Below are 22,634 nucleotides of genomic sequence, written 5' to 3' on the forward strand. Positions count from 1 at the left end.
AAAAAAAAAAAAAGCTTTATTGATTATTATTTTTTTACCCGGGTTGGTCGGCGTGCGCAGAATGTGGCGTGTTAGTTATTTTCTCCCAGGAGTCTCTCTTTCTCTGTTATTAGCACCCTGGGATGAAGGCCCAAAAGGCAAGCGTGCATTGCGTTTGCCAAGAGCTCCCTCTAGAGTCCGCCGGCGCGAACGACCGTACAGATGGAATTTATGGATTTTAGCTGTTAACGCAAAGGATGAAAACTCCCAGAATCGATATTATTGTTATGTTTTTTAGAAGATTCAGATAATACTGCAGAGCGGAATTTTGCAAAGACGGCGGCGTAAAACAAATGAAGCATCTAGCCGGTGCGAAACCGAAAGCCATTCATTTGTCAATGGATATTGTCCAACCAGTTCACAAGCCCAGTTGTTTTTATATTTTTATGTGCAACATTTTATGCATAGCGTTTCAAAACATATTCTTTTTTAAACTTCATAGAGGATAACACGATACCATTGTACTAAGAATGCTAGTTGCCTGCCTGTCATGCCTACCTGTTGACTTCAATATTTTGGGCAGCACAGTGGCTTAGAGGTTAGCACCTCTGCCTTGCAGCATGGGGGGTTCCCGGTTTGAATCCTGGTCAGGGCACTATCCTCACTATCTTGTGTGGGTTTCCTGCCATGCTCTTAAAACATGCTTGTCTAAACCAGCCTGTATGCAGGTGAGATAGGGACCTTCAACTGTAAGCTCCTTGAGGGCAGGGACTGATGTAAATGTGAAGTACACCATGATCCTTCAACAGGTGGTGGTCCATTTCTCTTCCTTGCACTGTTAAATGTGGGTAGTTACTCCTTCCTTGGCTGCTGGTTCTGCACTTATAACAATGTAGGTGTGATCAATCAGAATGGATGAATCAGAAGCAAGGAGATCCTTGCACTGCAGGTAGAGAGTTCTCTCCAGAAAGGGGAACAATGAACTCAAGGATCTCCATGTTTCTGAAGCAGTGTCTGTGCTGGTACGACTCTTTTTCACCTCCCTACATAACCATATATAAAGCCAGTGCTGGACCTTCAGGCCCCATAGCAGTCACATAGTCTGCTTCACCATATATAAAGACAGTGCTGGACCTTCAGGCCCCATAGCAGTCACAGGGTCTGCTCCACCATATATAAAGCCAGTGTTGGGCCTTCAGGCCCCATAGCAGTCACATGGTCCTCTTCACCATATATAAAGCCAGTGCTGGGCCTTCAGGCCCCATAGCAGTCACATGGTCTGCTATGGATATAGTTTCACCTTTAAGATCAGTTCGCTTTGACTAAAATCAATGATTTCGGTATAGATTTAGGAGCTGCAGTAGACCACCCAATACATTGTTTGCTTATTCTTGTAGTCTGATGTTGATGTTCACCATGGATTCTAATATCTCTATCGATACCTCTCCACAGCCAGGGAGTTTGAAGGTGAGGAGGAATATCTGGATATCCAGGGCATCACCCGGGAACAGTCTGGAAAATACGAGTGCAAAGCCGCCAACGAAGTCGCCTCAGCCGATGTGAAGCAAGTCCGAGTCACTGTGAACTGTGAGTATCCTAGGAATATGCCATTGAAAGTTTTGTTTTGTTGTATCTCTTCGATAAGTGTAAAAAAACATACCTGTTGATCTGACAGAAATCACAGCTCTCTTTGCACTACAGAACACCTCACTGTGTTATGGAGATGAGGACAGGGGAAGGTTTTTTTTTGTAGTCCTGTCCTAGGATGACAACACTGCTGCTCGTGGATACATTACCGTGAGCGTGACTGACCACTTATTGCCCCGACTGGGTACCCCCACCAGAAATCAGCTTCCTCCCTGCTGGAACCCGAATTCCAGTGTCCTCAGCCCAAACCTGCCCAATTATTGGACGGAACCATTATAATAGGACAGCAAACTAATTTCGGAAAATAATAAAGATTTACCTCAAACATCCGGCAACACCAATGTTGAAGTAAAAACATGAACTGACTTTATTGAAAAACAACTCAGTGTTTATACAGTTCTTGAAGTCTAAACCATAATACAATCAGACATTCAAACAATGCAAGCCGACCATCCCTTCCCTTGTCCCTTAACCCCTTCGTGACGGCAGACGTACACTGTACGTCCCGCCACAAAGGGACCAAATGACTCGTCTCACGTAGGGCTGGTAACCGCTGAGAATCAGCGCTTACCATTCATTCATGGATGCCTCAGCATAGAGGCATCCATTAATGAAAGGGTTAACCTTTTTCAGACACCTGATACCTTAATATCGGGTGTCTGAGAGTCAAAGCAGAGCGGGCAAACATGCCGGCAAAAGTCGGCATTCTGACAGCTCGTATAGATCTAGAGATATCTATCTCGGATGGTATACTGGCGCTTTTTTTTTCTTTCACTTTCAGCAATAGATACATAATATATCTATTCCTGAAAGAAGAATGTTTCAGTTTTCTGATCGTTGTTGGAACGATCAGAAAACTAGTGACAGCTGAATCCTGAACTGCTGCAGGATCAGTGTCACTAACTTATTATTGGCTGTTCTGAAGTTTGAAGCAGCCTAAAGGTGCCCACACACCTTACAATTATCTGCAGATTTTCTGTGGTCAGATGGAAAAAGTGCAACAGATTGGCCCAGGTGGAGATTACTCCAGCCACACAGTTTAGTGTAGATGGAGGAATCTGTTGCACCTTTTCCATCTGACCACAGAAAATCTGCAGATAAATTGTAAGGGCTATGGGCAGCTTAATAATAACCAAAAATGTATTAATTTCTCAAGCAGTAATAGTGAGATTAATTCACAATGACTGCTTGATATAATTAAATACATAATTTAATAAAGACATTAGTCCATCAAGTCCAACCTATTAGGATCTCATTCTAGGAGTACCTGCACCCCTGTATATTACGCTCCCTTAATATAGGGACCGTAAGAGGTTTTATTTATTGACTTGCATTGTGCCTTTGAACTTGCTGGAAAGTTTGAGTACTCCAGGAAGAGTCAATTCCCTTACACAGCCACCCTCCTTCCTTGCACCCCATTGCCCCAGCCGTGTCACCAGGCCGGGTGTCACCTGGTGCGCCTATCATTACGTCTGCAAGTGACGTCATTACACAGGTGCGAAATGACGTCACACGCACTTCGCTGTTGGTGGCCATCTTGGTGATAGACGCCAACACAGGGAGGAGGGGACTTCATCCAGCGGGATAAGGTATGCCGCCGGGTCCCCTCATCTCTCGTGCAGCTGTCGGGCTCTTGGTCCATGATTGAGTGCCCCACTTTTCAGAGGGTGTGGCAAACGGAAATTACCAGCAATCAACCCAAAGTGTGAAGTCTTTCTGCTTTTTAATGAAGTAACATGTCACAAGAGTCAAACAGCTAACGGTTAGGGGCCACACAGGGTCCCTTCTTCAGGGCAACATAGTGGCTGTCAGTCATTTTGGTGTCACCCCCTCTGGTGACATTCCGAAGCAGAATGGTGTGCGGACAACATTTCTTCTAGACCCCCTCTGTTGGTGTCACCTGTTGCGGGCAGCACCCTCTGTGTGATGCCACTGCATAGCCCTCTCCCCTTCTGCGAGTGTCTAATTACTTTCTGTTCTGGGCCAGCTCCTCTGCACCTCCACTCAACCCCCTACATACATTTTTATGTAGCTGCCAGTGAAAAAGAGAAGGGGGTAGCAAGAGGGTAGGAGTAGCAGGGGTAGGCAAACTGCAGCCCTCCTACCCCTGCTAGAGAGTGTAACTAGAGCAACATTTCTAAATCTGTTTGTGTAGCTTCCAGGGAAAAAGGGAAGGGGAATGGGGTAGTGGTACCCAGGGGATAGGGGTAGCCAGGGGAGCAGGGGTAGGCAAACTGCAACCCTCCATCTGTAGTGCAACTACAAATCCCATGAGGCATTGCAAAACTCTGACAGCCACAGCCATGACTCCTGGAGGCATATGCATGATGAGATTTATAGCTTCACCACAGCTGGAGGGCCAGAGTTTGCCTACCCCTGCTATAGAGTGTCACTTGAGCGACAGCTCAGAGTGTACTGGGGCTGCCGACATCACATCCAAGATGGCGGCACCCAGCAGCAGTCTCGAGGTTTTTTTTTAATGTCTACACAAGGGAGGCTTTTATTGGTTACTAACATGTATATGTTAAATGCACATATAATCTCATGGGCATTCTTGTTCAAATGGTCTGGTGACAGGGTCTCTTTAAGGACATTGTACAATCAGATTGTAACATTTGGCTCTCCACCATCTACTCAGGGCCGGATTTCACACAAGGGCAACCAGGGCCCGGCCTTACTGCAACAGGGAGTAGAGGGGCAGCAGGGGTGTGGAATTCCTATCTCCCGATGCCCGGGACATGCAGTTGCAGGCGCTGGGCGGGTAGTTGTTTTCTACATTTAGCCCTGCTTTGGACAAGCAGAGCTAAATATACAGCGGGGAAACCGCTGATTGGGGGTTGGCGAGTAGGGGGGCGCATTGAGGAACCTGGCCTTGGGGCAGCAGAGAGAGTAAATCCGGCCCTGCATCCAGTGGCGTAACAATCGCCATAGCGACCCAGGGGGGCCCGGCCAGGGCATCCCTTTGAGGCCGTGTGGGCCGCCTGGGTCGCTATGGCATGTACTGGCTGTCCCTGACACTCATGTGTCAGGGACAGCCAGCAGCTACGGCAGAAGAGGCCAGCATTCGCAGTGAAGGAGGAGGCGGAGCCCGTCAAAGAGCAACCCCGCCTCCTCTTACATCACTGGCCAGCGACCTAAGAGCAGATGGGGCCAGTGATGTAAGAGGAGGCAGGGCCCGTCGATAGAAGAGGAGGCGGGACGGAAGAGGAGGCGGAGCCCCGGTGACCACGAAGGCGGACAGCGCTGACAGGTAAGAGGTGTGCAGCCCATCTGAGACCCTGCAGAGCCCACTATAGTCTATGGTGGGCTCTGCAGGCTCACTCTCAGGTGGGCTGTTTGGTATATCAGGTGGGCTCTGCAAGTGGCATAACTAGCAATCACGGGGCCCCATACAAAATTTTGCTATGGGGCCCTGTGATTTCTAGTTACGCCCCTGCCTGCATCTACTATTATTTTTGGGGGGTTGGGTAGCACCTGCAAGCAGTCCTTTGGTCTAATAAACCTTTTACGGTTTCCTTGTCCGGCACTGATGAGCTCAGCACACATATGATCATCCAGCTCTGACCGAGACAGCTGTAGACGCAGAGCTTCTGTGATGTCATAATGGCCCCGAGACGCCGAGCTCCTCCGAGTATGAAAATGATAAATAAATGCAAAACCACAAAGGACACAATGATCAGCCAATAACCGAGACTCGGCTTTTCATTACATTTTGTGCTCCTCGTGTCTCCAATCTCGGGCATGAATGTGATTCTCCTAATGTAGGTTTACCTGCGGGCCTTGCCGACCGTCTCAGAACACAAATAATGATTGCTCCGTCTGTGTTCCGTCTGACGTTTTTATTCATTACACGCTTCAGCAGTAATTCAGCTCACAGGTTTACAGTAACAGTGCCATTAAAAAGGAAATGTCCAATTCGTTGAAGATGTTGTCTCTGCTAACTGCGGAATTCTCCGATCCCCATCTCCATAACTAAAGTGGACCTGTCATTAAAGGTGACCTTAAAACAATGCAAGGTCTGCTTCTTTTGTAGCACAACACAAATAAGCATCAACATTTAGACCCGGCGATGTCATCACTAGGTCCCTATGCTTCTCTATACAATGCAGGCAGATTAAGGCTGGTGGGAGGGGCCGGCAGGATGCTGTACATAGCTTCCTGCAAACATCACAGCACCCTGCCGGCCCTTCCACCAGCTATGATCTGCCTGCTGTTGTATAGTGCATTGTTCAGTACTTTAACCCCTCAGCACCCAGTACCAAGCTGATATAGGTTAACACCTCATCAGTTGGCAATACATTTGCTTTAACCTCTCAGCACCTATTCCTCTGCTCATGTCTAATGCTAAAAATGCATCAATGAATCAGCTGCCAGGACCCAGAGCATGTGTAATAACCCCTCAGCACCCAGTCTCCAGCTCATCTGCGATCGCTAACATCCCCACTGACCCTGCTACAGTAGTAATCCTAGCTACACTGCCTTTCAGAACACCCCCTGTGTGAAAAGATTGGCTACCACGATAGTACTCACTTTGTCAATGGGTGCCAAATGCATTATGGGGTGCATTACTCTTTCCCTGTCATTTACCTGTGTGGCTCTGACGATGTGTATATTTAATCATTTTGTTGCTAATTATGGAAAGATCAGTAACCACCAGAAGGATAACTCTTCTGCCTGCAGTCATATTCTCTCCACTACTCTCCCCCTGAAGATACTGCCCCCTGTCATATCCCCCACACTGCTCTCCTGTACACACTGCCCCCCGTCATATCCCCCACACTCCTCTCCTTTACATACTGCCCCATGTGTGTGTATGTGTGAGTGAGTGTATATGTGTGTGTACAGTGTGTGTGTGTGTGTGTGTGTGTATGTGTGTGTGTACAGTGTGTGTGTGTGTGTGTGTGTGTATGTATGTGTGTGTGTACAGTATGTATGTGTGTGTGTATGTGCGTCAAGTTGCTCACAATTGGGAAATGAACAATTAGGATTCGGTATAGCTTCCCTGCAGAGGAACATGTTGAGGAACCAGCAATGATTGCAGGGATGTCATTGTGTTTTTGCGCTCAGCTCCATTTTCTTCACGTTTTCCTTTACTAATCCCCGTCTCCCCGTCGCATTCTTCGCGTCTTTTGCTGGCTTCATCATTTAGATACAAGCCTCATTTTTTAAGAATGACTAACCGAAGGGCATGCTGCGGACACAATATTATATTATATTCCCAAAATACATTTATATATATTTTAAATAAAAATGCCAAGGATGTGCGCTCTCCGGAGATTTTTACCTAGGGGGAGTGAAGAGCAGCGATTGGAAAGGGAAAGAAAAGACTTTCAAGAATAATCCTCATTATCGCACTCTGGACTTTCTCAGAGAAGAGATAACACTAAGAATATGTGACAGAACAGAGAGTGTGACGGCGGAATGTTCCAGAGCAAGGCAGGCTTAAAGCTGAACTCCGGGATAACCAAATATTGTCCTCGTACAAGATCCATGTGTGTTCTTCCTGGAATCTTGGTGAGCTTTGGGTATTTCCTCCAGATCTGTGCAGTGATCTTGTGTGACACTAGGAGATTCCTATAATAAAGACCGCTCACTGCTGCTCTCTCATTGTGCATGGGGACTGGTCTTGTCTCCACCCCCTCCTGTAATAAAGATCGCTCATTAATACTCTCTCTTCTTGTGCAGGGTGACTGGTCTTGTCTCCGCCCCCTCCTGTAATAAAGACCGCTCATTAATGCTCTCTCTCTCTTTGTGCAGGGGGACTGGTCTTGTCTCCACCCCCTCCTGTAATAAAGACCGCTCATTAATACTCTCTCTCCTTGTGTAGGGGGACTGGTCTTGTCTCCACCCCCTCCTGTAATAAAGACTGCTCATTAATACTCTCTCTTCTTGTGCAGGGTGACTGGTCTTGTCTCAGCCCCCTCCTGTAATAAAGACTGCTCATTAATGCTCTCTCTCTCTTCTTGTGCAAGGTGACTGGTCTTGTCTCCGCCCCCTCCTGTAATAAAGACCAGTCACTGCTGCTCTCTCTCCTTGTGCAGGGTGACTGGTCATGTCTCCACCCCCTCCTGTAGTTTCCTGTAGTGGGTGGGGCCTGCTAGGTCCCTCTTACAGCTATGCTCTCTGCACAGGCAATGTGCAGCACAGTGATGAGGTCACTGTTACTTTAATCTAGTAGCAACTGGGCTAGCATAGGTGTTTGGTGCACACAAAGTGGATTTATATGCTGGTGGGTATTAATAAGTAGGGCTGCACTGATATCGTTTTTTTGGCATCGAGTATGAGTACTGACATTTATATTTCGGTACTCGCCAATACCGGGTACCAATATGGGTACTTCTAGTAGCATGGAGCCGGCTTCCAGGGCAATCAAGAAGCTGGGCAGCGTGTCATTACCCACTGCCCAGCTTCTTGATTGCCCGAGAAGTTGGCTCTATGCTGTTTGGCTGGCTCGATATTGATTAGCCAGGAAGCCGGCTTCCCAGCCAATCAGCATGGACATTTGGCTCTCCACCATCTACTCAGAGCCGAATTTCCCACAAGGGCAACCAGGGCCCGGATTTACTGCAGCAGGGAGTAGAGATTGCATAGAATGCATGGACATCGCCGTGATCACTTGTACAAAACAAGCGGCGGCTTCCCAGCTGTACATTTAGCTCTGCTTGCCCAATGCAGGGCTAAATGTAGAAAACAACTACCCGCCCGGCACTGCATGTCCCGGGCATCGGGAGATAGGAATTCCACACCTCTGCTGCCCCTCTACTCCCTGCTGCAGTAAGGCCGGGCCCTGGTTGCCCTTGTGGGAAATCCGGCTCTCAGTAGATGGTGGAGAGCCAAATGTCCATGCTGATTGGCTGGGAAGCCAACTTCCTGGCTAATCAGTATCAAGCCGGCCAAACCGCATGGAGCCAACTTCTCAGGTGTAGAGCAGTTGGCTCCATGCTGTTTGGCCGGCTGGATACTGATTAGCCAGGAATCCGGCTTCCCAGCCAATCAGGAAGCCTGGCTGGGAAGCCGGCTTCCTGGCTAATCAGTATCCAGCCGTCCAAACAGCATGCTGGCCTTTTTTGAAGGCTCAAATTACAGGGCTATCATCTGCACCCTTCGCTTTTGCTATTTAGTGGGTCACTGCCAAGTATGGAGCCACTAGACTTGTAACTTACCACCTGCATAATTGTTTTGGCTCGATGGTTCATTGGTTAGTTAAGCAGGGAAGAGTATGACATTCTATGGTGGAGCCAGCAACTTGGCAATGGCTCCCTACTTGTCTTTTTTTTAATGCCTTTTTCATACCTCGTCAGTGACGAGGGCACAATATGCAGTATATGAGTGTGTGTATGAGTGTGTGTGTGCGCGCGTCAGCGTGTGTATGTGTGTGCGCGTGAGTGTGTGTATGTGTGTGTTTGTGTGTGCGCGTGTATTTACCTTGCAGCCTGTCTCAGCTTGTCTGATCTGAACAAGACTCACTGTATGGGTCCCTCAGTATGCCATCATCCAGTGAATGTCCATAATAATGTGTATTTATGTTATTCCACAGACCCTCCCGTCATCACCGAATCCAAGAGCATCGAGGCCTTCGCTGGCAAGCAAGCTTACCTACGCTGCGAGGCCTCTGCAGAACCCAAAGCAGACTTTGAGTGGTATAAGGATGATACCAGGTAAGTACACTGACCTTCATGTCCATGCTGTGTATAATTACAACAATGTTGTATCGTTGCACTGTAGGTTTTAGGCTACACAAGCACTGAATGTAGTACAGATATAATGCAGTGCTATGCACAGGGCCGGATTTCCCACAAGGCCAACCAAGGTCCCGGCCTCGGCGCAGCAGGGAGTACAGGGACAGCAGGGGTGTGGAATTCCTATCTCCCGATGCCTGGGACGTGAAGTTCCGGGTGCCGGGCAGGTAGTTGTTTTCTACATTTAGCCCTGCTTTGGGCAAGCAGAGCTAAATGTACAGCGGGGAAGCCGCCACTTGTGTTATACAAGTTATCTCGGTGATGTCGCCGAGATCACTTGTATGCAGCCTGCAGGTCTGCCATTCTCCATGTGGGAGGGAGGGAGGGTTCGCGGGTAAGGGGGCGCATTGAGGAACCTGGCCTTTGGGCAGCAGAGAAGTAAATCCGGCCCTGGCTATGCAGGCTTATTGCATGTGAACTGGCATTGTGGCATTAGCAACTTTTGCTTTTCAGTATTGTCATCATACACTACCAAATTTTGAGCAATAGATCATAGACCGACACCTGACATTTTCCTGTAGAATTGACTTAAAGGAGAACTATGGGGTTAAGGCTTTTCCCCATAGTTCTCCTTAGGGTAACGGGAGGACACAAACTAGCGTCCTCCCGTCACCCTAGGCTCAGTATACCGCGAGCTGTATCTTGCGGTATACTGAGACGCCGCAGCTGAAGCGGATCCCGACAATTGTGCCGGGATCCGCCCAGCTGCGTGACTGACAGCTGGCTCCGCCTATCTAGAGGCAGAGCCAGCTGTACCCGCCCCCTCCCCGTCCGTTCCGCCAGTCAGCGCTGGAGGATCGGAGCGGGGAGGGGGAATCCAGCCCCTCCCTTGTCACGGCAGAGAGTCATGACAGGATCGAGAGGTGAGTGAGCGCCGGTATGTATTCGCTCACCTCCCGATCTACTGAGCCGACCTGTGACAGTCTCATTGTCAAATATTTATTAAAACATTTTATTTACATTTTTATTTAATGTAGTGTTTTGTTTTGTTTTGGCATCTGATCATTATTTGTGTACTGTCCATTTTAATTTTTTTTCATGCTGTTTGTTTTTTTAAAATACATTAATTAATTAATATGAGGCTACAAGGATGAGTACAGGAGTAAAGGAGCTTTTATAACACCCAGGGGTAATTTAAAGCCAATTGCACCCTTTAAACCATCAAAAATAACCTTAATTATGCTTCTGGAGAAAATTTTACAAAAACGTCCAATTTTTGCTACATTTTTACAGAATTTAAAACTCTTAATTTTACTAATCCTTAGTGCTGTGATACAAGTTAATTGTATCTAAGATACAAGTTCTATCAACATGTTAAGATTTTTGATATCTGACCGTCAGTGCCCCCAGGAAGCTTGGAGTTAGCTTACCGGCCAATCAGGAATCCAGGGCCGGATTTCCTACAAGGCCAACCAAGGCCCGGCCTTGGGGCAGCAGGGAGTAGAGGGGCAGCAGGGGTGAGGAATTCCTATCTCCCGATGCCCGGACATGCAGTTTTGGGCGCCGGGCGGGTAGTTGTTTTCTACATTTAGCCCTGCTTTGGGCAAGCAGAGCTAAATGTACAGCGAGGAAGCCACTGCTTGGTTTGTATGCAGCCTGCAGGTCTGCCATTCTCGATGGGGGAAGGGGCCCTTTTGGCGGGTAGGAGGGTGCATTGAGGAACCTGGCCTTTGGGCAGCAGAGAGAGTAAATTCGGCCCTGGCAGCCTCCCGGCTTCCTGATTAGCTGGAAAGCCGGCTTCACGTTGCCTAGCAACACTGCGGGGCAACCTGGCTTCCTGATTGGCCGGGAAGCTATACCCCGCCTACCTTGGGAAGCCGATATTGGTACTCAATATCTGTGAGTACCAAGAAAAAAAATAGCAGTACTCGTATTTGCTATCGAGGAATCGGTATCCGTGCATCTGTAGTTTTCACACATCTTTCACCAAGAATTCCAAATTAATCCATTTAGGAAAATGTGGGAACTTTGAGTGAACTTTATGTGAATCATGGGTGAAAACATTTATAAATTAATCCAATTAGTGATGACACATTGCACATACAAACATCATAATATACACTGAGTGGCCAGATTATTATGACCACCCCATCAGTACTTCGTTGGGCCGCCTCGTGACTCCACGAGATGATGAAAGGTGATGCGAGGAATCTGACACGGCACTGTTGCCCTTCTGTTGTCTTGTACCAGTCTTGCCCCTCCCCCGTTCTGCCCTAACATTGACTAGTCGCTGACGGCCACAATTCGCACGTTCAGACCCAGATTTTCGGCTGACAGTCCGGTCTTTAAACACTTTAACAATGAGCCCCTCTTGAACATGTAACGAATTCTGCTGTTTTGCTGATACTCGCTCCATGGCTCCGAGCGCCAACAATCATCCCGCGTTCAAAGGCTGTTACATCGCGTTGTTTCCCCGTATCTTCAGAAACAAATCACTTCTACTGTCGTGGTAACCAACCTGCTTCCCTATTTATAATGGTCTGGCCCTCTAGCAACTTCAGAGCCAAATTATAGCTAATTTGCCTACAAACGTCAGGTGGTTATAATAATCTGGCCACTCAGTGTATTTGTAGTCTAAGTACTGACCGCGTAAAGTTATTTGATGAAAAGTAACAATGTTACATTGTTTTTAAACAGAGTAACTTTAGTACATTTTGTTTTTCTTTTTACTGGATTCCCAGGTTAAGCAGCGCCCAGGGCCTGGAAATCAAGAACATGGGCAACCGGTCCACCTTGACGGTAGCAAACGTCACCGAAGAGCATTATGGGAACTATACCTGTGTGGCCGCCAACAAGCTGGGAATCACCAACACCAGCCTGTATCTCTATAGTGAGTATAATAACACCCAACACCAGTCTGTCTGTCTATAGTGAGTATAATAACCCCCAACACCAGCCTGTATCTCTATAGTGAGTATAATAACCCCCAATACCAGCCTGTATCTCTATAGTGAGTATAATAACCCCCAACACCAGTCTGTATCTCTATAGTGAGTATAATAACCCCCAACACCAGTCTGTATGTCTATAGTGAGTATAATAACACCCAACACCAGCCTGTATCTCTATAGTGAGTATAATAACCCCCAATACCAGCCTGTATCTCTATAGTGAGTATAATAACCCCCAACACCAGTCTGTATCTCTATAGTGAGTATAATAACCCCCAATACCAGCCTGTGTCTCTATAGTGAGTATAATAACCCCCAATACCAGTCTGTATCTCTATAGTGAGTATAATAACCCCCAATACCAGCATGTGTCTCTATAGTGAGTATAATAACCCCCAATACCAGCCTGTATCTCTATAGTGAGTATAATAACCCCCAATACCAGCCTGTATCTCTATAGTGAGTATAATAACCCCCAATACCAGCCTGTATCTCTATAGTGAGTATAATAACCCCCAATACCAGTCTGTATCTCTATAGTGAGTATAATAACCCCCAACACCAGTCTGTATGTCTATAGTGAGTATAATAACACCCGACACCAACCTGTATCTCTATAGTGAGTGTAATTACCCCCAACACCAGTCTGTATGTCTATAGTGACACACACAACCGGCCTGCATCTGTATAATGAGTATAATCACCGCCAACGCCGGCCTGTATCTCTATAGTGAGCAAAAAAATCTCCAACTCTGACCTATATGCCTATAGTGAATATAATAACCTCCAACACCAGCCTATAACCTAAAAAGTCATTGAACGCCAGCCAAAAGCATTATGTTGTGATATGGTATAGCGTGGGGGTATGGCATTAGTTAGACCTGTTTTTAATATTAGCGCTCAAGCAACCAGAAACTACATATATCTGGCGACATTTGTTTGGTTCTTCCTGTCCCGGTGACGTCCGCTCCCCCATTTCTCACAGTGACAAGAAGTGAGGGAATCTCCCACCAATGGTGGTCACAAACAGGAATTGAAACATCGAAGAATTTGTCTCTTCCACACTCTATCCAAATCCTAAATCTTAAAACTGTTTGGAGTTGGGCTTTAAAGGCTCAGTCCATGTCATAATGATATGTCAGGTTGACATTTGACTGGTGGAGTCACCTTCTGGATTCCTATATTGTTTGGGGATTTAAGGTGAGAGATTTCCATATTTTCTACCCACCTTGGAGTCCTGGGTTTTCCTAATTATTTCGATTCAGTAGAGTGGGAGCCCCACATATTGGCATTGGCAGGTGTGCAGACCATGGGAACTCAGAGATCTCACGTATTTGGGGGGCCGGCTGCAAGTGCCAGGAAGGGACAGCTGGTTCCCCATGATATAAAAATGAAAGATGGCAGCATGGGACAGGACCCGGTGTGAGAGAAGAGAAGAACGCTGGAACCACGGGGACTGTAAGTATCTTAATGCAGCAGAGACTGGACACTTCACATTGGGTGTGGAAGTTACAATGTCCGCCAGCAGCAGCTTTAGCACAGAAAGCTTCTCCATAGATGCTCCATGCAGGCAGCCATCTTCCTGCTTTTGCTTCTTCTGGATATACCCACCATCAAAGGCAGCTGATATTCAACTTAACCTCTAGCACAACTTCTTGACTGGGACAAGGTCCAGAGGAGAAAGACCCTTCTGGAAGGTTGCTCCAAATATTTATCAGCCTACCCCGCTGGAACAAAACCCACTGTGATTGCCCACGGTGGATAAATATTCATAATTCCTACATTGTTTCCTTCTTAAATTAACTCCTGAAGACCATCAGCAGGAGGATATAATGAGCTTTGGCAGACCAGCCGACTACAGAAAATGTAAATGAAGCTCAAGCCGGTCACAGCCTAGCTGTAAAAGCAACACTTAGGGATCTATTTATGAACAATATACAGAGCTATTGGCCCTCAAATCTCCGTATGAATGGATGCACATATCAAATGTTCTTATATATTTCCTTTATAAGCAGAATGTACTTTTGGAATGTCATCTTATAATAGCCCAATATGGCCACTAGATGGAGCTGAGGAGCATATAAAATAAATACTTCTTTCCTATGCTCTTCACTGCCATCCAGTGGCCATAATGTGGTATTACATGATTGCAATGGAAAATACATTCGACTCATAAAGGTTGTGATATTTGGGGAATTTAGCACAAATTTGGAGTGCTCAAAGACCTGTCTCAAAGCCACGTTAGCATAAAACAAAACAGTATTTTATTGCTTCCAGAACAGAAACAAGCTTTTCGTCAGCAATACAACATGTAGTCTGCTTATATTTCAGCAAGTAGTCAATAACTGTATAGCAATGTCTCACCAACTCAACATTGTCACATATACTCCATGTGACTCTGCCACACATCCCTCAGGTGTCACAGGCTCACTAAGCCTCCTTGGTTGATTCCCGGGTGCCTCCAGTGCACACACAACCACCTGGCTCCACTGTGGCTTCTAGGTGGAGTCCGCCTGACTCCTGGACACAGCCTGTCCCTCTTCCGAGCAGGAGCCCTCATGTGCATGCAGCCCACACCTCACCAACTCTACCCTGAGCTCTGGTCTGGGCTCTTAATGAGGCTGCTCTCAGCCACCTGACCACTGGCAACACCTGACCTAATGACTGGGGGTTTTCATCCCTAAAAGGTGCCCATACACTGTGCGATTATCGCACGATAATCGTGGGAAATCCCGCGATCGTACGATAATCACAAAGTGTATGGAACGCGTGCAACCGTTTTTACTGTACGGTCGCACGCCTTTTGTCTAAGGAGCATGCTAGATCGTAAGATCAATGCCGCACGGGCCGGTGTGCGCACGCGCACACTGCCCGTTCAGCATTGCGGTCATCGGAGGCCCGCCCCTCAGGGGGGCGGACTTGCGATGATCGCAAGTACGATCTGCCTGTCCAAGATGGGCAGATCGTACGTTTATTTAATAACTTTACAACCATCGCAAGACTAAGGTCTTGCAAGAAACCGAAAGGCCAGCTACTTCCCTGCAAATCTATGTATATTCTGGAACCTCACCCCTGGGTGACTGTGTTGCCAGCATACTCCGTGGTATTGCCAAGCACTAGACATGTGCGATTCGTTTCGTTCCGAATCGAAATTCGGACTAATTTTCGGAAATTCGGACATTTGGATGTATCTGAATTCCGAATTACAGACATAACGAATGCAAACGAATCCGAATTTACATTTCCGAAATTCGGTAGCGTTAGTACGAACGTTTGTTTCGTTTTCTGTTCTTATTCGTTTCGTTCATTGGAGCAAAGTGACATTAGAGAAGGAGAAAAATAAGAAACGAATACGAAACGAATAAGAACAGAAAACGAAACGAACGTTCGACCTACCGCTACCGAATTTCATACGAATTCCGAATCCGAATTGACTTTCACACCCGAATCCCGAAAAACAAAATAACACAAATCCGAATTTAAAACGAAACGAAATTAAACGATTTTTTTGGCAGTGCACATGTCTACCAAGCACTGCCACGAGGTAATATAACAGGAACGTCTTTTGTGCATCCATTCGCGCAGAACGAACATGCACAAGGCCAGAGGCTCTGCAAATCGTTTATAAAATGACCCCCTACATTTAGCTACGGACACTCCAGCTTAAAGCAAGCTTTAGAAGTATCAAGTGAACTTAAATATAAAATCCATGAATACAAATTCCAGGAACCTGAATAGATGAGAGATGGAAGCTCACATAAACGGTAAAGGATCACAAGTGACAGCAGGAGCGGAGACGCCTGTGCCATTCTGCGCCTAAGCGGCACTTTATGGAGCTCTGAATGGTCCCCAGTGGGGCTGAAGGAATAAACAGCGTTTGGCTGGCAAGTAAGATTATAATAGTAACGTTCAGAATTGTTTACTGTTGCCGAAGACTTTTTATGTTTCTCCTAACCAATGAATCATTTAAACGCATGTTTATGTAACTGGTGCATCCAGACGGAACCCGTGTCCCAGTAATGAGTGGATGCTGATCCCCAGAATGACCTACTGCAGGAGGTAGGTAACCTAGGCACTCCAGCTGTTGTGACACTACAAGTCCCATGAGGCATTGCAGGACTCTGGCAGCCACAGTCATGACTCCCAGAGGCAGAGGATGACAGGATTTGTAGTTTCACGACAGCTGGGGTGCCGAGGTTGACTAGCCCTGCCCTAGCGGCTTCTTTGAGCATCAGTCTATCCCAATTTTGTTCTGTTTTTGACTGATGAGAGAGAGTCGGCAATTTATTTACAATGTGTTTTCTTGGTTTTGGATAGACCGAGTGGGTGGGACGCCAGCCAGAGCATTCCTGATTGCTGAGAGTTGGGATGTGTATAGAGGGGAGAAGAGAGAAAAAGAGTCCGCTGTCTCTGTGGGTTAGCAAACTTTTTCCTGACCCCCTTCAAGTGGCACCCAGCGCATGTGCCATACCCTGGATATGCCATGCGTTACAACCCTGGTCAGATTTCTTCCATCTGCGTCCCATTAGGGAGATTTCACTTCCTGTCTGATAGCCACAACAGGAAGTGAGAGGAAGTCATTAATATTAAAAGATTTCAAACCTTCAAGACTGTGGCCGGTCACCCTCATTAGACCTGACAGAGGTTCTAACTAGGGATGCACCTAGCATACTAGTATCGGTATTGGTGCCGATACCAAGTATTTGGGCGATTTCTCGTACTTGCCCAAATGCTCTCAGTACTTATCCCAATACCGGCACTTTACCAGGGAGCATGGAGGTGGCTTCCCGGCCAATCAGGAAGCCGGGGGGTGGGTAATGACTTCTGATTGGCCGGGCAGATGGCTCCATGCTCCCTCGTCACCAAGTGACGAGGGAGCATGGAGCAGGCTGCCCGGCCAATTCAGACTTCAATGATTGGCTGCCAGGCTTCCTGATTGGTCAGTAAGCTGGCTAATCAGGAAGCCGGGTGTTGAGTCATTACACACTGCCCAGCTTCCTTAACGGGACTTCCAGGTTACCGGAAAAAAATATATCGGTACTTGTTACCGAACAACCAGTATCAGTGCATTCCTTGTTCTAACCCCATCAATGCTCCAAAACATTTTTGGCTTTTGATACTTTAAGAAGCCCTTAGGGAATTCAACCTGCTAAAGCCCAATCAGACCAAAAACTTCTAGGTGCCGGACCCTTTGATTCCCCACACTCCATTAAACTAATATTAAAAGACTTCAAACCTTGAGGACTTTGGTGGGTCACCCTGATTAGACCTGGCATGGGTTCTAACCCCATCGCTGCTCCAAAATGTTTTTTGGCTTTTGACACTTTAAGAAGTCCGGACATAACCTGCTAAAGCCCAATTAGACCAGATGCATCTAGGTGCCGGACCCTTTGATTCCCCACACTCTATTTTGTCTTGATATGAGCAAACACTAATAATAAAATACTTTAAACCTTCAGGACTTTGGTGGGTCACCCTAATTAGACCTGATAGGGGTTCTAACCCCATCACCGCTCTAGAAAGTTTTCGGCTGTTGATACTTTAAGAAGCCTGTAGGGGACTCAATTTCCTAAATGTTTCAGACCAGAAACATCTCGCTTCCTAACCCTTTAATTCTAATAAAGAAAAAAAAATGTGTTTTCAGGTTTAATCTGCTGTTTGGGAGTCCCACGGACACATTCAAGGAAGGATTTAGCTTCCCGAGCAACATGGGGTTAAGCCGGGGACTATTAATAAAATAATCTCCTTCCCGGGACTTAAAGTGGCACTTGTTTGTAGAAGGCGATTCATGAATTATTGAGCGTGTGGGCGCATTAAATATGAATGGCGCTTGAAATCCTGGGCCGGCTCCACGTCCCTTTTTTTTATTTTGGTGGGGAGGCCTAAATGTTTCAGAAAGCTTTCAAATGTCACCGTCGCCTCGTCCGATGTTGAAAAGCGCGATAGACTTTAATGTGCTAAGTGCTGCCGGCTTGTAATAACAGTGATTAGGTTAGGGAGGGACGCCTGGTGCGGAAAAGCGGAAATTTCTGCCTGCCGGACAAAAGGCGCCTGGGTGTCAGGTGTGATCGGAGGCCTCCGCTTAACAAAAGGCCGGAGGGGACGGGGGGCTTCTGCCATGTGCGATTCGTTTTGTTTTCCGAATGAAAATTCGGATGAATTTTCCGAAATTCGGAAACTCCAATGCATGCGAATGTGTCCGAATCCGGAATCCCGTGAATTTCGGTTCCCGTCCCAATTCTGTTCAAAAACAAAACTGAATCGGACATGTGACTTTTCTGGCCAATCAGATGTGTTTTTTTCGGTTTAATGCATTTGAATGGGTCTGAACACGAATTTTCGTTACGGCAACATGGGAGCCGTATACAGTATATACATATAATACTAAAGCTGAGGCTCCCAGACCCAAATGGCATTCAGGAGCTCCCCAATGCAATTCGGAAATTCGGATCCTGAACCCCATTTGGGTCTAGGGGCCTCAGCTTTAGTATTAATATCTGTTTATGTCTTTCTGTGGTATTCGCAACGAATATTCGGATTTCGTCCAAATCCGAAAGCCCGAACCGAACTGAATTTCGGATCCGAATCCCGAAAATAACCAAACCGGATTTTTCCGCAGCTTACATGTCTAATAGACAGATAGATAGATAGATAGATAGATAGATAGATAGATAGATAGATAGATAGATAGATAGATAGATAGATGGATAGATAGTTATAGAGATATAGTTATAGAGATAGATCTATACATAGATAGATAGATAGATAGATAGATAGATAGATAGATAGATAGATAGATAGATAGATAGATAGATAGATAGGAGATGGATGGAATTAATTGATTTGTACTTCTGCCACCGCCAAAAAGTGAACCCACTCAGCAGCCAAGGGGTTAATGTCCGTATCCTGTTCCGCGCTCACGAAATGGCGCCCCGGCCCAGAGTCCACCCCGGACCTCTGATGGCCCTGTAATGTCTGATATAAATGTTCTGCAAACACTTGAATTAAATTAGAGAATCTTGTTGCAGCGCTGACATGATTCGGCGGAACGTTCAATGAGAGTGAGGGATGAGAATGAAGAAAGAGAATAGTGAGAGCGGAGAGCACACACACACCGTCACCACTCAGTCTCTGACCCCGAGCCAAATAAATCCGATTGCAATGTGGAAATATAGCGGTTAGGAAGGTTTCAGGTTTTCGGGCCGCAGCACCACCTGGTGGTTCGTTCTAAATCTGCAGGACAAAAAGAAATATCCTCTGCACCCTCTCTTGTGCCAATGAATTGGCAGAGTGCAAAGTTTCGGATTCACCTGAGTATGTGAATTAGCAGTGTGAGGACCTTACCACTGTGCTCCTATGCCTTCATTGTCCAATCAGCAGGCAGGGGGGTGTGTCCTTGCTGAACAATGCTGCCCATGGTTAGGGGGGAGGTCAAGGATCTGGCTGCGCTGTTTGCAGGATCACTTGGCAGTAACATTAATCAATTGCTGATGTCACTCTATACAGCATCTGTATCATCTGCTCATACAAGCTGTACCATAAAAAGCCGTCCTTAATTCCAGTCCAGTGACTTTGTCTAGCCTGAGATGATGTCATCAGTCTGCTGCAGGCAAGAGGAAGCATTTCCACTGTCTCCCCTCCCCCAGTGATCAGTCTGCTGCAGGCAGGAGGAAGCATTCTCTCTCAGTCACCCCTCCCCCAGTGATCAGTCTGCTGCAGGCAGGAGGTAGCATTTCCTTAGGGGGAGAGAGGAGCGCTCTCATTATCCAATCACCTTTTACCATCGGCTCCTCCAGGTCTGAGCGCGGTAATTCAATGTTTTGTATCTTTATTTATTTATTTTGTTTGCATTTTGTGTTGTCCATTTTTGGTTTATATGTTTTTTTTCCCCTCCTCCTCCAGAGCGCGCCATTCCCACAAAACCCATCCCCGCCTCAGGTCAGTATTACGTAGATACCTCGCTTGGGTCATTCTCCAAAAACATGTGATTCAAAGAGCGGCTCCCACAGCGGCGAATACGGGGGAGAGTGCCATAGACATAATATTTCAATTCAGATAGATAGATAGATAGATAGATGGATAGATAGTTATAGAGATATAGTTATAGAGATAGATCTATACATAGATAGATAGATAGATAGATAGATAGATAGATAGATAGATAGATAGATAGATAGATAGATAGATAGATAGGAGATGGATGGAATTAATTGATTTGTACTTCTGCCACCGCCAAAAAGTGAACCCACTCAGCAGCCAAGGGGTTAATGTCCGTATCCTGTTCCGCGCTCACGAAATGGCGCCCCGGCCCAGAGTCCACCCCGGACCTCTGATGGCCCTGTAATGTCTGATATAAATGTTCTGCAAACACTTGAATTAAATTAGAGAATCTTGTTGCAGCGCTGACATGATTCGGCGGAACGTTCAATGAGAGTGAGGGATGAGAATGAAGAAAGAGAATAGTGAGAGCGGAGAGCACACACACACCGTCACCACTCAGTCTCTGACCCCGAGCCAAATAAATCCGATTGCAATGTGGAAATATAGCGGTTAGGAAGGTTTCAGGTTTTCGGGCCGCAGCACCACCTGGTGGTTCGTTCTAAATCTGCAGGACAAAAAGAAATATCCTCTGCACCCTCTCTTGTGCCAATGAATTGGCAGAGTGCAAAGTTTCGGATTCACCTGAGTATGTGAATTAGCAGTGTGAGGACCTTACCACTGTGCTCCTATGCCTTCATTGTCCAATCAGCAGGCAGGGGGGTGTGTCCTTGCTGAACAATGCTGCCCATGGTTAGGGGGGAGGTCAAGGATCTGGCTGCGCTGTTTGCAGGATCACTTGGCAGTAACATTAATCAATTGCTGATGTCACTCTATACAGCATCTGTATCATCTGCTCATACAAGCTGTACCATAAAAAGCCGTCCTTAATTCCAGTCCAGTGACTTTGTCTAGCCTGAGATGATGTCATCAGTCTGCTGCAGGCAAGAGGAAGCATTTCCACTGTCTCCCCTCCCCCAGTGATCAGTCTGCTGCAGGCAGGAGGAAGCATTCTCTCTCAGTCACCCCTCCCCCAGTGATCAGTCTGCTGCAGGCAGGAGGTAGCATTTCCTTAGGGGGAGAGAGGAGCGCTCTCATTATCCAATCACCTTTTACCATCGGCTCCTCCAGGTCTGAGCGCGGTAATTCAATGTTTTGTATCTTTATTTATTTATTTTGTTTGCATTTTGTGTTGTCCATTTTTGGTTTATATGTTTTTTTTCCCCTCCTCCTCCAGAGCGCGCCATTCCCACAAAACCCATCCCCGCCTCAGGTCAGTATTACGTAGATACCTCGCTTGGGTCATTCTCCAAAAACATGTGATTCAAAGAGCGGCTCCCACAGCGGCGAATACGGGGGAGAGTGCCATAGACATAATATTTCAATTCATTTGAAAATGGGCGGTGCCTTGTTGTATTGTATTATATGCAGGGTTTCCCTTATTTTGTCCATCTCTCTAGATCCATTTATTAACAATAGCATGGCACACTGCGCCACCTGAAGGCTAACTGGGGGCACTGCACTTTAATGAAGGAACACGTCAGTGTCTCTCAATACCATGTGACAAATGCTCCTCACACTAATAATAACCAATGATTCCTAAAACACACATCCAGCCAAATCAATAGCTACCATTAAGCCTAATGCAATCAGGAGACGCTGACCTGTGTATATGAACGAGAAGCCAAAAACTAAGGTGCCCATGTTACCGATGGTACCTATGGTGGCCCATAGGTGACATTTTAATGGTTGATTTGCTTCATCCCCAGGCCACGGCAGCCAAGCCATGACAGCCTGAAGCTGGAAGGGACAAAAAGCTTATCGCTTCTGGGTTCATTCACTGCAGGCATGTTCGCTGATCACCCCCCACATCTGGGCACCCGGGGGGCGGAGCATGACCTGAAAAATACATTTTTATATGCCCCACTACCCGTTCCTTTTTATTTTCACTTTCTAGCTGAGCAATGGCCTCCTCATGGGATGCCTGCCATCACCAGATCCTACACCACTGCAGGACATAAGGACATGGGGCCAGTGGAAAAGCACAGTGCATGACTAGGGTGGGAGGGGACTAAGGAATCTGACACAACCAGAAGTGTCAAATGTGAGGATGTTTGAGGCATGGCATTCATAGCTTAAACAGAACGAGGTTCAGAGGAATGCCATAGTGTGTAGTGTGTTGGCACTGCAATATGCCAACACGTGTAACATGCATGCAATGCATGCATTAATATGCACACTACCACAATGCAATGCAGCAGGAACGTGTCTTTTGGCCATTATAGGGGGTTGTGACAAGGACAGGAAGTAAAGGAAGATCTCCCCTTCGGTGGTCACAGGC

The 22,634-nt window shown here is 46.7% G+C and overlaps 1 protein-coding gene across 1 annotated transcript in view; it reads left to right on the forward strand.

Moving 5' to 3' along the window:
• Positions 1–1,406: 1,406 nt before the first annotated feature.
• LOC108799759 (limbic system-associated membrane protein-like) overlaps positions 1,407–22,634 on the forward strand; it is a gene marked incomplete at its 5' end in the record, with an annotated part of 34,883 nt that continues 13,655 nt past the window's right edge. The window contains 4 exons of the mRNA XM_018571669.1: positions 1,407–1,566; positions 9,164–9,284; positions 12,047–12,195; positions 20,159–20,194. Of these exons, the coding sequence (XP_018427171.1) occupies positions 1,407–1,566; positions 9,164–9,284; positions 12,047–12,195; positions 20,159–20,194 (466 nt within the window). The remainder of the gene's footprint in view (positions 1,567–9,163; positions 9,285–12,046; positions 12,196–20,158; positions 20,195–22,634) is intronic.

The sequence above is a fragment of the Nanorana parkeri genome, unplaced genomic scaffold (genome assembly GCF_000935625.1).
Source record: "Nanorana parkeri isolate BGI_ZX_2015 unplaced genomic scaffold, ASM93562v1 scaffold1806, whole genome shotgun sequence".
Classification (NCBI taxonomy): Eukaryota; Metazoa; Chordata; class Amphibia; order Anura; family Dicroglossidae; genus Nanorana; species Nanorana parkeri.